The following is a 16,656-nucleotide window of genomic DNA, read 5'->3' as shown; positions in this document are numbered from 1 at the left end:
TACATTGTATCTAAAAAGGACAACATTCATAGTGTGGACCTTATAATCTTTCCAAACAATCCAAAATGTATCCTCATAAATAAAAAAAAAAGATTATTTATAATGTTTCAGAGCTTAAATTGATTAGAACATTTCGTGTAAGAAAACTTACTTCGTTTACGATGATTTCATGTCTTGGTATAATAAACATGGAACGATGTATTAAGATGTTTAATTTTTTTTTTGGGGCATATAGCATTCCCTTTTTAATTTCAGAACTTAGTTGTTACTATTGCACTGTTTTTGTATGTATCGTTGACGCGAGCGCAGGATTGTTTGTGTCCAACTGATCAACCATTAGTTATATACGACTCACCGTACACAAGAGACGAGAAACATGCAATCATGACAACAAGAGACTGTCTCGTAATCACAAGTCGCTATAGGGGTGGTTACAGTGTAGACATCGAAGGACTGGTAAGTTATAAGTATCTAGCAGGTACTAACTGACAATTTAAACGAGGAACATTCGTGTCCCTTTTTGACGAACCAGAAAAACGGCAATAAACTAAAAGGAAGTAAACATAGATTTACTATGAGGGTATATAGATTTACAAATTAAAGTGCATACATGGTCAGTTTTGGTCAATGTGGTCAAATAATTTTGTTGTACAAGTCAGCATGAGGTATCAAAACTACTGAAATTTTGTTACGTATCAATATTTTGAATAAAAGGAGGACATGCTGGCACCATTAATCTATGCGAACAAAAATTTGTCGAAGAAAAGGAGGACATGCTGGCACCATTAATCTATGCGAACAAAAGTTTGTTGTTATTGTATTGCAATATTGCTGTCCATTGTATTATACATTGAATCCTGACATAAACAATATGGCTGATTTACTATGAGGGTATATAGATTTACAAATTAAAGTGCATATATGGTCAGTTTGGTCAATGCGGTCAAATAAGTTTGTTGTACAAGTCAGCATGAGGTATCAAAACTACTGAAACTTTGTTACGTATATCAATATTTTGAATAAAAGGAGGACATGTTGGCACCCTAAATTTATACGAACAAACATTTGTAGTCATGTGTTAAAGTGATGCTTTCATTTTGTATAGTAAATTATAACTAACAAGGACGCATAACTAACATCTAAAATACGTCCTTTCATAAATATACATATAAATAAAGTGCAAATATGGTTGAATTTGATAGGTATTGGAACATATATTCAGTGCCCGTTATCATTGTTGCCACGGTCGTTTTTTAATATATAAATTGGCAGATCACAGATAAATGTGTGTTACAAGCAACGTTTAAATGCGTACTTTATTTTCAAATATTTGTATTAAATCCTGTTTATATAACGGAAGTATTAATTTTACTTTATTTTCTATGTTTGTACTACGAAAAAAAGATATTAAAAAATATTTAAAAAAAATCGATGTAGAGCGGTCCTGGTTACAAGTTAGTGTTGAGCAGACCAGTCAAAAGTTAACTTGGGAACAGGTCTGGTTGCGATCGGATTTGTCAAAGCAAAAGTTGACTAATGTTAACTTTGTGGCAGGACTGGTTTCGAAGTTAACTTATGTTAACTTTACGGCAGGACTGGTTTCGAAGTTAACTTATGTTAACTTTACGGCAGGACTGGTTCGAAGTTAACTTAAATCAATAGCGGGCCTGTTTCGAAGTTAACTGTTTGGCAGACATGAAAACAGTCCTAGGACCAAGTCCGCTTTTTGGTTAACTAGATTTTGGTCCTAGGTCTGGTCAGAGCAGTCCTAAATCCGGTCACATGTTAACTTTGACCAGTCCAAATGACTGGTTATCAAGTTAACTTGCTGTACAGGTTAGGACTGCACCAATCTGTAAGCTTGGCCCGAAATACTTGAACTTTTTCTTGTCAGATGTGAACTATATCCAGTACTTTCACATATTCTGAAAAAAATAAACCTACCTATTAGAAAAAATGCAGACCAAACATGAAAAATATAATTTTGGTTGCAATGTGTTCTTCTGAAGGGTAAGCACGTGTCTGATTCAATAGTGTTAAACCATTGTGCAGTTCATGTGATAAGTGAACATATGGGGGAAAGTCTCATTCGGTGATGTCATAAGAATGCAAATACAATTATGTTCATTGATGGGTATTTTATATAGTTAGGTACTTGGTTAAGAGATACAAGCCGCTCTGATTCACTGCTTGTGAATCTAAATGACTATGACAAATTTCATTATTCAAACTCAAACTATTTATCACTCAAATTCAAATATATTTAAAAACAATCTAAATAAACCTATATTCTAAAAAGACAGATCATTAATTTTTATTATTTCATTAATGAAGACAGGTTATGTTAACATAGATACTGGTCGCATAGAGACAAACTGTGAACACAAAACGAAAGATGTTAAAACAAGTAAGCAAACTTCATAACATATAAGAATTTTGTTCTTTAAAAAACAACACACCATCATCATTTAAAATATTAGAGAATTCTTGCCGTAAATATTCTTATGATTATTTTTGCTTCATTGTTTGTACTTTGCAATTGTTTAGGTCAGATGCATATATATAACAATTGATGCCTATAGCTCGTTGACGCCATCTGTGCCGATCGTGTGGAAGTTTTTGTCATTTCCTCAGTTTATTTTACCTTATTTTGTATGTTCTTTATGGATGTATTTCCTAAAATGAATAAACATACGTTAATCATGTAAATCTGATTTATGGCACAATAATGATAAAATGGGGAAGATGTAAAACATTATAAAAAAAAAACGATTACCTGGGACAAATGGTGTTAAAATTAAACAATGTATATAGGTAAATTTAGATATAAAAATTTATGTTGTTAGGTGTACGAAAATATGTTTTGCAAAATATATAATTTTGTTTTTCATAGTACGCGCACAGATCAGAAGTAAGAATTTATCGTCATCCTTAGTACTTCAAAGATGGTACATATAAAAAAAAAGTGAGACACGATATAAAATAAAATAAGTAAACACTGGATGGAGAGTTGTTTCATTGTCAATCATACCACAACTTCGTATATCTATTGAATACAAAAATGTATTAAAATTGTGTCAACACGAATGTACCATTTCAGAGTAATCTAAGTTACTGAAAGCTTGTTAAAAGCCAAAAAATAATTGGTGATAAAAAATCATGCATCAGAAACTAAAATAAGATTAAGCACAACTCAGAAATGTAGTGTTTTAACGCTATGGACAGTCAAAGACTTGTGCAATTTTCAAAATAAATGTATCAAGGCAGTAAGATACTTGTGATTAAAACTTTATAATAATACGTATCATGATATTTTTCAACAAAACTGGAAGAAGGAAAAAGATTGTAACGCAACAATAAATACAGGGTGAACTTCTTACAATGTTTTTCAATTCGACATTTCAGGAAGATTCATTTTAGGTGATTTAGGTCGAGGTGTGCTAACCATGGCCTCTGCGGCGTCATGCTATATCTCATGTTCCTCATGTAGTTGTGAAGCAGTCGGTATGTTTTTGTATACTTATTATGTACACCAACTAAACTTACTGCAGTAATTAGAGATGTGGATGTGATATAACTACCACCAATTTTTTAGTTTCTACGGATATTGTTTTGTTTATTGCATAACACTAAATGAGCTTTCGGAAACCTTGAAATACTAACGACACGGACAGCTGTACAAGACAGCACTAAAAAGAAGAATCATGTGATATGTTCTGTTCTTTATCAAAGAAAATGGAAACAAAATATTTTTAAGTGAAGTTGTTATTTCATGCGCATGAAGTTATTGTTTATATTCTTCTCTACTCGGTTCCCCTTTTAGTTAATTTTGTATTTAAGAAGAAAAACCAAAACAACTTTACTTACTACGATTTCCTAAAATTAAACAAATAATCGTGATTAACAATTATTATACATTATCATACAATCCCGAATAATAAGCCTAGTACTATTCCATGACAAAATATGTAAAAGTTTTAAAAGTAAAACACCAAAAAAAACCCCACAAAAACCTATGATACAGTTTTTCAAGAAATGCCGTGGCTCAAACCGCCAACTAAATCATTTCGAATATCGTCGTCACTTCCTGTTCAATTTAATAATTGCTTATACGATATATGGATAGATAGTTGTCCCCGAGGCAGTTTTGTAAAATTGAGAATGGAAATGGGGAGTGTGTCAAAGAGACAACAACCCGACCATTGTGCAGACAACAGTCGAAGGAAAACAATGGGTCTTCAATGCAGCAAGAAACTCCCGCACCCAGGGGCGTCCTTCAGCGGGCCCCTAAATATCTGATGTATCTGTTATATGAGCTATATTTAGGAAATTAAAAATAATAGCGTACATAAAAGGTTCTCAAATGGTTGGATTGCTGTCTAATTAACGTACATTCACGAAGCATGAAAATATATGGTATATCTATATGGTTAAATCATTCAAAGATACTCTAAAACACAAACAATGGTAGCTCAAAAGAGAGGCAAACGATACCAAAGGGATATTCAAACTCTTAAGTCGAAAACAAACTTATAATGCCATGGCAAGTAACGAAAAGCAACGAAAAGACAATTAAACTTTCACAAAACACACACAAAACAAAACAATAAGCAACACAAATCCTGCCAAAAACCAGGGAGTGATTTCAAGTACTCCATGAAGTGTTGATCAACTGAATACATACCCAGCTGATAAGTTTTAATAGGAACATTATTTTATTATACGGTTAACGTAATGTAAGATGAAGTTACCGTGGTCATTTGTAATTTGTGAATGGTTGTTACATAAACAATCATACCACATATTCTTATTTTAATTTATATCAATATGTAATCAGGCATATGATCAGCATTATTTTTCAACAACAAGTATTGCCACCTCAATGCTGATTCAATATTTTGCATTTTTATTTATAAACTTTATACATGGGTTTGCCTTAGGTACCTTGTAGTACTATAACAAAGAACCTTAACTTTATTTTTAAGCATATGGTTTACTGTACAATAAAGCAAAAGACGATTGCCTCAAGCATTTTGTTTGATATTACATGTTTTAGCTAAGTTAATATCATTTTTCAGGTACAACGCAACATCACTGTTGGGATGTGTTACCATGTAAACCTTGTAAGGAGCTAGTGTGTTACAAAAACAAAACTGGTATGTTAATAAAAAGCAATAAAGTCGAAATCTTAGTTAATATTTATTTGCAAGTCTATCTGTTTTGTTTCATATAAAATATAACGAATCGCCGATCCAAATAATTTGATAGAACTTGATTTGGTTATAACATCTCCAATCAAACAAAATGCAATTATCAAATGCAAGTTTTAGATGCGTGCTTCGTTAAGTCAAAGGTGATTGCATGCAGTTTAAGTGTATTTGAAAGAACAACATTGAACTGTTAGCGTCAAGCAAATCTGAACAGTAGGTTTTTTGCTAGATTAGTTAAAATCAAATATATATTCTTCAGAAGAAGCGTTAAATAACTCCTAATATATTGCAAGATTATAATGGTGTACGCCAAAAGTGCATTTGGCTCACAAAACACTCATTAGTGACAAGAATAAAAAACCTTCAAAAGCCCATATACTGTACGAATTTCAAACCATAAATGATAAAAAAAAGTTTATTTGTTTTGGGTCAAATACGGCTTAGCAATCTTTTTCTTGGGAATGCACTGTTAAATTTAGGTGTCACATGTATTTTCTCAATGATATCTTGAAAAAAATTTAAACGTACATTTACCACATTTACGAACAAAATAACGATATTTTCGGTTTTGTATACTTTTTAAAATGTCTTAGCACTTCAAAAAATAAAGATTAAAGATCTAGTTCTGATTTTGATATTATGTTAAATCATAAATTTTGACAACGATAATTTATCTAACCACACGTTTTTTATTTGTTTAAATGTTAGATTTTTATTTTATGAAAAATGCAATTGTTTACTCTCCTCTCGTGAACGAATAATTCTGTTGAATAAATAAGATGAAACTGAACATCTCGGACTGTTAGTAATTGTAGTAATTATTGTTTTCAGAAACCAATACATCACCACCATCAACCACAACCACAGTGATAGATCATTGTAACAGTTCACCTTGTCAGAACGGAGGAGAATGTCGGAACAAACCAGACTCCTACAAGTGTTTCTGTAAAACTCAATATACTCCAACTCACTATGAAATATATATCGGACTCAACTGCGATGTTGGTTTCAAATATAATTTCTGTAAGTATGAAAGCTGAACATAAGTAACTGACAACGAATTATATATTATTCTCTGGATTAGGTCCATCATATTGACTCATCATTTTATCAAGAAGATATCATTTATATAAGAACACCACATGAAATTAAAGTACACCGGAAACTTATCATAACTTCTTCGAAAATGACATCATCACATGTCTTATACCATTTTGCACATAAGGTGTTATAGGAATTATCCAAATATTCATCAGATGTTAGCCGTAGCCATGTCGATTGCTCCTTACATTTAAAAAATATCAAAATACCAAAATACATTAGATGTGTGTCTTATCTCTAAATAGTGTTAAAAGAAATGCGCTAACGACATACATATATATGTATGCTGATTTACACATGTCACTATAATAAACAATTTACTTACTACTCTAAGGAATGCTTCATGTGCGCTTAAAAAAGTCCAGAGATTATATGTTTAATTGAGTGCGTTTATGGAAAACTCTCTATAAGAAATATCTAAAGTGGTACATACCACTACAAGGAAATAATTCTGTAAAAAGCAGCTGGATGTTTGAATCACGCTCTACTGTTAAAGAAATATCAGCTTCACAATGACCAAATTAAGTGTCAACTGCTATATATCTGATGTTAATTTCCCGATAAAATGTGAAATTCAAATTTTGTTCAAACATTTATATTTTTTTTCAAAAGGGCAAAGTAAATCAGTTGTCGAAATTTTATGAATAATAAACGAGCCAAAGTAATTTCAGACAAGATGTTTGATACCACCTTAACTGAATAAATCGATGGTGACAGTTGTTGAATCCAACATGTCTACTATATTATGATTGAATAATTCTATGTATGTCGACACTCAATCAGGAGTTTCATCTTTTGAAATGTGTCCTGCAACAAAAATAAAAGGATACACGGTTTATGGTTTGAGATGGCCTTCTAACATAATAAATAACAGTATGATAAGTCAACAATTAAGAGTGATGGTACAAATATGTATTCTACTGAATTAAAATGTTAAGTTATGATAGCACAATGTTTACATTAATTTTAGCACACCAGACAACTAATTTACCACACACAACAGTGCAACATACTGACGTTCCATCTACAAAGGGGCCATTCTCAACAACATTGAAAGCGGCTACTGGTATGTTTAGTATAATGAAAAAAAGTTCATTCAGTTAATTTACTGTTCTTAGTTTTAGAATGACTTATGTTGTACACATTCTCGGGAGATTATTCGTCTTTAGTTGTAGAATCAATTATATCTAAGTTGATACACTTTTTTTAACCCTTAAGAATATCGTTGCATAGAATATAAAGCATTCTAATATGACGTGCTTCTTTCGCTATGCAAACAACACCTTGATAAAATTCCCGATGTATCTATACTTAGCGCAGACTCAGAGATATACATAATAATGGCTGTTACAAAATACTTCCCACGTAAATTCACATGTATTGAAACCTATTTGCAAACCCTTTGCCGTTTTTATTGTTTTAAAAATTGTAATTAAAAAAAGACAAAATAACTTTTATTCTTATTCGGATGCATAATTAAAAGAAGTAATGCACAAGAACTCGGAGAAATCAACCAAATAGAAATAAAATAAAGTTCCGCGAAAGTCTATTAATGTTTTTGACGCATTCAAGTCATTCCAAAATATGACGTCATACAAATGAAAACGATTGAGTTGAAAGTTTTCTGTAACGTGAACCATCGAAATCCGTATAATATTGTAATATGAGGCAAGCATTACCTGTGAAATGAGGACGAAGTCTTTATGTTGTTTTTAAAAAAAATCAAACATGTTAAAAAGAGAAACGGAAATACCGTAACGTTTCCGATTTTGCTTCTTAAACTAGGATTTAGTTGTGACGTTATGACGTCATATTCAATGTAAACAAAGAAACGCTGTCATTAGGTAACAAATATTTTTTTTAAATGAATTTTTATTGAGTTCCTTTCTTAGACTGATAAATATACATTTTATTCAAAGTCTCATGCAAACAAGACCGCAAACGGAAGTAGATTTCTGCGCAGATCCAGAAATTCAAAAACACGACATTCCGGATCCGACATATTTTTGAACGATTTTGAGTTCAATAGTACATGTACAATTAAAAAATTCGGGAAATTTTCCCATATTTTTTTTTTTATTGAATTTTCTACTGTAATAGGGAACTTCGTCCCCATATTAAATTTGATTTTTGAGGTAGTTATTTTTTTAATTTTCCATTCTATTATATTGCATTATTCGCATATTTACTGATTATAGCAAGTCAACATTGCGGCTCCTTAGTTACTTAATGTCAACTTTGGATTTGACGGTAGCTTACGAGAAAAACATGTATATCAAAAATGGCAAATGTTTGGTTTGAGAATTAAAAGAATTAAACAGATTTTTTTCTAGCGGTTTTTCACAAAATAATCCCTGCAAGCTACAGATTAATTAGGATGGCTGAGTTTTATCTAATAGAGAGTAAAAAAGAACAGCCACAGCCACAGCATACCAACCCTCGCTCCAGTTTTTTAATGACCGTATGTGTCCTTTTAGAATCGGAATAATTCATGGAAGCCAGTGATTGTTGAAAATTTACACATGGCCGGGGCCGTGATATTCGTTAATTTTTGCATCGCTAACGCTCAGAATAAAATTCGAATATCACGGCCCAGGTCATGTGTAAATTTCGAACAATCTATGGCTCCCATGAATTATTTCTTAAATAAAAACCGGAATCAATATCACGTAGTAAGGCAAATTTGACTTTATTGGTCGATAAAATATATGAAAAAAAAAACAAAAAACGTTTAACGTTTCATATATCGGTAGCATCATATACTATATAGTATGATGTCTTCTTATTGACAACATTTAAATGACATTTTTAAACATCAGATGAGTTGAACTTCGAATTCACAGCGATATCTTCAATTAGCGAAGACAAAATATTGAATGACTTATTTTTACACGTACCAATAAGAACTCGAAAATATACTTTTGTTACCACTATAACTGAATTTACGATGGTGACATTTGTTGAATCTATTTCCATCTGTTTAATGTGTTTGAGCCTTTGATTTAGCCATTTAATAAGGGTCTTTCCGTTTTCTCGGAATTCAGTATTTTTAGGAGCTTTTCATAACGTGCAAAATATGAAATTCACCACAGTCTATCATTTCTAAAAATTAAAGTTCGACCTAGGCCACGTGGTTTTAAGCAAGGAAGTATGAAATGGATTTTTTTTCAAAGTTTTGGCAAGTGAATTTGAAGCTTCTTTGATGTCCGAGAAATAAACAGCTAACTCATTCAAATTTTATAAAAAAAATTCTTATAGATTGAAAGTGGAATTTGAAGCTTTCAGTGCAGCATAATTTGAAGACGATAAAAACCATTGACCATTTACACTATATGATCACTAAATTTAGCTGTTTTATAACATATTCAACGACTTTTCAAAACTCCAGTATCAAATAACCAGATGTGATCCCCAAATTATAATGCATTTATTTAACATGTGAGTTTTGTATGATGATAAATAATACCTATGATTAATATAATAAGTATACTGTTTCTATGACTTATGATCTTGTACATAAACATTATAAAATAAGGTGTGTCAATGTTATTCAACTTATTTGTTGACAAGTATATAAACATCATGCAACTTAAAACGGGGGAAAAAACCCCGGAACAACACAAAAACTTAACTGCCACAAAAACAAACACCAACATACATAGACATGACTATTTGACAACGACTGCCCTATTCCTGTTTGGTATAGGACATTTCAAGAAAAAAGCAAACTGAACCTAGTTTTTGCATTAAGAAATCAAAAGAGGGACAAAAATCTTGTTTTGAATTTCATTTGTTTTCGGACTACCCATTTGTTAACGATAAGATTTTGTTACAATGAAAGATTTGTTTGTTTTCACAGCAACACACATTGATCCATGCAGAAGCTCACCTTGCTTAAACGGTGGTTTATGTGTACAGAAAAATCAAGCATACACCTGTTATTGTCAGAGTGCTCCACATGGATCTATTATAACAACTGGGAACAGATGTGAACTCCAGATTGATTTGTCAAAAACACAAAGTAAGGAGATGTTTCAAAACAAATATTTGAAATACACAAAACACAGATATTCAATGATGGTCAACCCAATGAATAATTATTGCGTCCATTAAACTTTCTAACGGAACTGTTATATCAAAGTTGTACAGAAATAAAGACGGAAAAAGGTTATGACTGATAACATGCATGACTCAATCCGTGGTCGTATTGTTTTTGTCGCCAAGTTTAAGTATAAATAGTATACAACAACATTTTAACTCAACGATGATTAAAAAACATCAAGAAAAAATTATATTATGAATGACAAGATATCTTAAAATGACACCATTTAAAAAGGAATATGTTGCAGTATTTTATTTTATTTGTTTTACAATTTTCATTGCAGGTACTGGTACAACACCATGGCTTGTTATAAAGGGAAAATAGAACTCAGTTGAGATGAACAATTGATAAAAGAAAGAAAAACGAGTTGATCTTAAACTAAGCTTTTCATTAGATTAAAGGGATATTAATATTGATAATCGAAAAAGTAGATTTTATTTCTTTGAGTCGTAAAATCTACAACAGGAAACATCAAATGACATTTTGAAATCAATCAAACGCAACTTTGCAATAGTTCATGCCTTAACGTACCGAATGTTTATACAGCTTTTAAGTAAATTAAACAGAAACTACAATATATCATTCCTCAGCACAAACTTTCTATAATTTCTTATAACAAGAATAAAACTAAATACAAATTTTTAGAAATATATAAGTAGGAATTATTATCACTTACTTAGTATCACTTATGAACCCATGAACGATAGTTGGCTTATTACCGGTATTTTGTATACCAAGCGCGCGTTTAGTCTACAAACTAATATCCATCGAGTTATAAAGTTTTCACAGATTAAAACAAAGGTATAAAATTCAACAACATTAAAGCTCAACAAATACGGAAGCCAAATACAGATAATTTACTCATTTCATGGGAACTAAAAATTCACAGTTTGTATCAGCCATATTTTCGAAGTGGAAGAGCATTGAGGACATTAAGTTTTGTCAATGATATGTTATTCCAAAAAGACTGTTGATGGTTGCTGTAATGGTTTGAAATACCTTATTCCAATTGTCCTGTATAATGATGCTTTGGAATCACGTTCAAGCAAAAAGATAGAACTGGACATTTCTTCACTTACACGGAAATCCCGAGTGCACATATGTGCTTACATGTGCAAACAACGTTATTTTTCGGAACCAGACCCATATCTTCAACTCTATGTGGTATGATTGCCAATGAGACAAATTTTCATAAGAGACCAAATGACACAGAAACTATTAACTATAGATAACAGCACGATCTTCAACAATGATTAAAAAACATACCAGATAGTCAGCTATAAATGGTCCCGAAACATGCGAAAGAACAAATGTTAAACAACTCAATGGAGGAAACCTACGACCCGATTCGTGTATAAAATAATGAACGGAAACTAAATATGATATACATTAACAAAAGACAACAACTGAATTACCTCTGACAGGCACATGAACAATGTGGCGGGGTTAAGCTAGTTTGTAGGTTTGCAACCCCTCCCCCACCCTTACCTGGAAAAGTGATGTAACAGAACAACATAAGAACAAGCTAAAAAGGATCAGTCGAAAAGGGATAAACTCATCAGATTTATACCAAGCAGAAATACTGTTAACATCCCCCTGGCTTGGTTATTATACACCCCACCACTAAAACACTCAATGCAGATCTTAAGAGTATTCGCAGTTGCTAACAGCTAGTTAAAAGCCAATAAAAACTACGACTAAAAACTCAAGCAGTACACATCCAACATCCAATGAATTTAACGTAAATACGTCATTAACAATCAGAGAGTTGTAGAGCAGGGGATATACATGATATAAAATAAAATTTAGTTTAACTTTAATTTCCCGATAACAAAATTACTACATACATATATATACCAATAAAACGATTTTCAAAGATCTAATTTTATTGATCGATTGGTTACCTTTAAGAATACATTTATTTAATGTATGGACAAATTTATCAAGATCGTATTTAAATGTCTTGGCTCGGAAAACAACATCCGTAAAAGTTAGAATCTGCTATCCCGGTAACGATAAATTTTCTACAGGTTCAATCAAACTTCCAAACCAATTGTTTATGTATAGGATGTATGATACATTCTTCTTTACCGTTTATATCAATATCGTCTGTTAAATCTAAAGACGGAGAAAAGTATATTATGTATGGTTCTGTAACCTCTTATTATGTAATAATCACATTGCATTGCTTCATGTCTACAGACTATATATATATACATTACTATATCGCTGGAGAACTATTATCTCATGAAATCGTTTATATCTTAAAGTCATATGAAACGAGTTACTGGTGAAAAATAATGTTTATCCAATTCTCAAAACAATGCAAGTATATATCATAAACTAAGTCCTCTGTGCACGATTTTATCATTTGTTACGAAAATATATTGTATTATCGTCAATTTTTTCTCTCCCTGTCTGTTATGAATTAACAAATATGGCTGCTCATTAAATGCCGTGTTTTGAAGCCGAAGTTTACCGATTGTCACCTTATAGTATACAATCAATAAAAAGCATGGGTATAACGCACGTGTTCACCATGTACAATCAGATAATTGTTTATCTTAATGACAGATTCATACGTATTGCGATCACCAGATGTTTACGAGGAGGGTTACGCTTAGGCTACTATGCACACGGAAAATATGTCGGCAAATTGCTTCCTGGAAGCAAGCAATTAAAAATAAGTAAAAAAAAATCCTCAGAGAAAAGCATATGAACAAAAGTTGTATAATGAAAACTATCCATTTAGTTATAAAAAACATGTGCATACTTTTTTTTTAATTTGAGGTTTCATATGCCTTTAATTTAAATGGATCGAGTTAAATTAAAAGGTTCTACCATTTTGACGCTTGACTGTACTGCAACACATTAGTACTAACAATCAATTTTCACTTAAATAAAAATCCTTATATGGCTGCTATTGAAAGCAGTTTAGATAAATTATGAATGAAGGATCAAAACATCGAATTTAGCATGTACTTCCTGATATCTTCGTCCTCACCAATGGAACATATATATTTAGATAATAAATTAGGATGGACACAATTCACTTGAATTTAATTTTTCAATTGTTATTAATTCATTAGGTTCCTGTAAAAACAGGAAATAATTCATCGATTTCAAATTGTATTGACTTTCATTGGCCACACAATAATATTTTTGTATATTTTTGCACTATAATTATTATGTTGTCTAAACTACACTGCATTTCATTCACATTTTCCCGGTAAAAGACTTATATCTTGACTGGCCATGGTGATTGGTATCATCAAATAATATTAATGTACTAATTTATCTATTATAAATGCATGATGTGATTGCTTGCGAAAGTAAATCTAAACAGCAATTTTGTGTTGTAGGAATATTGCAAATGTTATTAAATTGGCAATAAGAATTGTAACTTTATCATAAATTGTAAACAAGCATATATCACCATAAACGCAAAAGAAGTCAAATTTTAATTAAAATTTAATTGTTTACGAAATTTAATCATTTGAAGGTTAAACATGTTAAACGTCGGCACAAAAAGCCACATAAACAGTATAGGCCATGAACATTTATAAAACGAAACATATGCACAGATCATTGATAAATGCACATTTACTATGATTTACAGAATTGACAAAGAAATTGACCAAAGAGAATTTGGTTCATTTTTTTGGACAGTTTTTATTTAAAACTGATTTAATCATTAAATCATTGTAACTTGTTGAATCATTATCTCTTAATAATGATAATGCGTTCAAACATTTTCATTAACGATGAAAATGACAGGACTCTATTGAAAATTGAAGAATGTACTGAGAATTTTTATTTGTGCCTTTTTTACAATTGATAAAGAAGGCTTTAATATTTTAGAAATAGGATTGATTAATTCGTTTATGTTATGAAATTACTTTAAATTTATTTTGCAAACAAGAATCTTTAAGCATGCACTGAATTAATTTGAAAACGAATAATCGAATGTTGTGCTAAATATTTAGATTTAAAATGTCTTCGTTAGTTGTACCCAATTCCCATTTTGGTCGTTCATACGAGGAACTTTTCCTATTGACCATGTATATTTAACTATATATTTCCTTATGTTGTCATTACTTTTTTTAGAAGGTGTTGGTTTATAAGAATCCATTCAAGAAATAATTTCGTTTATGCGTATACGTTATTAAATTTTCGAATCTGTCGTGTCTATCCGTTGTAGATTTTTTTTCCATTTCAAAAAGTTTATTTTCGGAAGGTGTAGAATGTCCACATGTTATAATTTTTCAGTCTTCAAACTAAAAAAAAACTATTCAAACACAAACACCCATAACCATTGAATGGAAATTATAATTCCTCAAAGGATATTTCAAACAGGAAACATTTGTTTATTTATTTAAGCACTTTCAACTAATGTGTCGATAAAGTGGTCATATGCCTCGATCTAAGGTAATTATTATCATTTTTTTTGGTGCGTACAGTTATATAATTCTTTCCCTAGCTGTGATTAGTATGTTTTTTTTCCGTTATATTTGTGGTTTAAGTAATTAAGCTAATATCTGGCTATCTAGTGTATAACTCAGTTTTATCCTCTTTTCGGAAATGAAAGAGTACTATGCCACGAACATTTTTTAAATAGTTCTGTACACGTTTTAGCCTAGTGTTCAACTGACAGAATCAATTATATTAAAGAACTGTTTTAAAGTAGAACAATGTAGAACGGTCACGACCATTTCTTGATAGAACAGTTGAAATCTATTTCTGAATCTTTCCTTATCCGAATTTGCCTGACAGTATAAATCTTATAATACAATACAATAGTGATTTTAAAATACATGTGTGTTGCTATATTTTGTTTAAAACTATAAAGATGAACATAATAAAAATGATGCAATGAATTAAATAATTTTATGTAACCATGTAGATGAAAAAAGCTACCCACAACTAGTGTACTGTAATAGACGTATACATGTCAAAATCCCATTTAGTACAGACTGTCTAACCAGTTCTAGGATAGATATGCCTATAACAGTTTAATGGTAAAACCGATTCTGTCAGAACTGCTCTTCATGTGCTAGGAGCATTGTTCTATGACTGTTATTCATCAGTTCTCCTAATAGGTCTTGACATAATTTAAGAGTGTTTAGAACTACCTACGGAAACAAACTTCGTTAATTGTTTTTAATACAATGTTGATTTTCAGAAACAATTTTGTTAATCCAGTACAAATAAATATTTAAATTAATTTTTACATTTAGCATAACAAATCCCACAACGCTAGCCATTTTCGGCCTCCTTCAATGCAAAGTTTCGTATTCCAATAGCAATTTTAAGTCAAAAATCGTAGTGAAATTTTTTTGTTGATAAAATATTTTTTTCAAATCCTGAAACATATACAACTGAAATATTGAAAACATCAACATACAAATCACATGTTGAATAGAATTATCTATTCCTTTTTGCCCTTTTCAGAAATGAAAATAAAGAAACATGTTCAATTTATATTGTGCTGCTGTACGCTGTGTTATCAAGTTTCAGGTAATTAATTTTGTGTGGTGCAGATATATCCAGAAACAGCAATATATCCGTTGAACCATATATATAATTTCTTTTCGCATATTCTCAGATAACCAAATTAAAAAATATATCATTGTTATTTTTATATGTATTTATTTCTTCACCTCACTGTAACCCTTTTAGAAAACGAAGGCAGTATGTGTTTAGCACTAAATAACCACAAGAACTGTGTAAATACATATCTATTTGACAATATACGAATTTGAACTATGTCTAATTAGTTATCAAAGGTACCAGATTTATAATTTAGTACGCCAGACGCACGTTTCCTCTGCATAAAGACTTATAAGTGACGCTCAGATCAAAATAGATATAAAGCCAAACAAGTACAAATAGTCTAAAAAGTTGTGCCAAATAAAAGGTATTTCAAGTTTTGAATAACCCCAAATCCAAATAAATTCTGTACAAAAGATGTATAACATTGTCAAACACAAGACAAACACTGACGGAGTCCTTAGTTTTAGTTATATATTTAGTTATCTATTTATCTCACTTTCATCTCAATCCGTTTGAAAATGATTACAGAACATATTATAAACGTGATAAAAGTCAGGACTGGAAATTTGCCTAATTGCATTCTTACGATTCAAAAGGTACATATACAATTTTGCAAGAAACAGTCTTGTCGATCGTCTAGATTAACAGTTGCAGATAATTTCAATGCAAAAACATAATTGCTACATAAGC

At 31.1% G+C, this 16,656-nt stretch overlaps 1 protein-coding gene across 1 annotated transcript; it reads left to right on the top strand.

Moving 5' to 3' along the window:
* The first annotated feature begins 241 nt into the window (after window positions 1-241).
* Window positions 242-7,415, top strand: LOC139504104 (neurogenic locus notch homolog protein 3-like). Its single transcript, XM_071294164.1, has 6 exons — window positions 242-456; window positions 2,335-2,407; window positions 3,406-3,504; window positions 5,079-5,156; window positions 6,042-6,233; window positions 7,282-7,415. Exons 1-6 carry the CDS (start codon window positions 385-387, stop codon window positions 7,413-7,415), a joined length of 648 nt encoding a protein of 215 aa, XP_071150265.1. The 5' UTR covers window positions 242-384.
* Window positions 7,416-16,656: the final 9,241 nt, after the last annotated feature.

This window comes from Mytilus edulis, chromosome 14 (assembly GCF_963676685.1).
Source record: "Mytilus edulis chromosome 14, xbMytEdul2.2, whole genome shotgun sequence".
Lineage (NCBI taxonomy): Eukaryota > Metazoa > Mollusca > Bivalvia > Mytilida > Mytilidae > Mytilus > Mytilus edulis.
This window is presented reverse-complemented; position numbering and strand designations above follow the sequence as displayed.

Excerpts from the sequence above, each read along its gene's own strand:
- LOC139504104 (XM_071294164.1), top strand. The coding sequence starts at position 385 with ATGACAACAAGAGACTGTCTCGTAATCACAAGTCGCTATAGGGGTGGT. Across the intron at positions 2,408-3,405 it reads AACGAAAGATGTTAAAACAA|GAAGATTCATTTTAGGTGAT; the intron begins GTAAGCAAACTT and ends TCGACATTTCAG. Across the intron at positions 3,505-5,078 it reads ATGTAGTTGTGAAGCAGTCG|GTACAACGCAACATCACTGT; the intron begins GTATGTTTTTGT and ends ATCATTTTTCAG.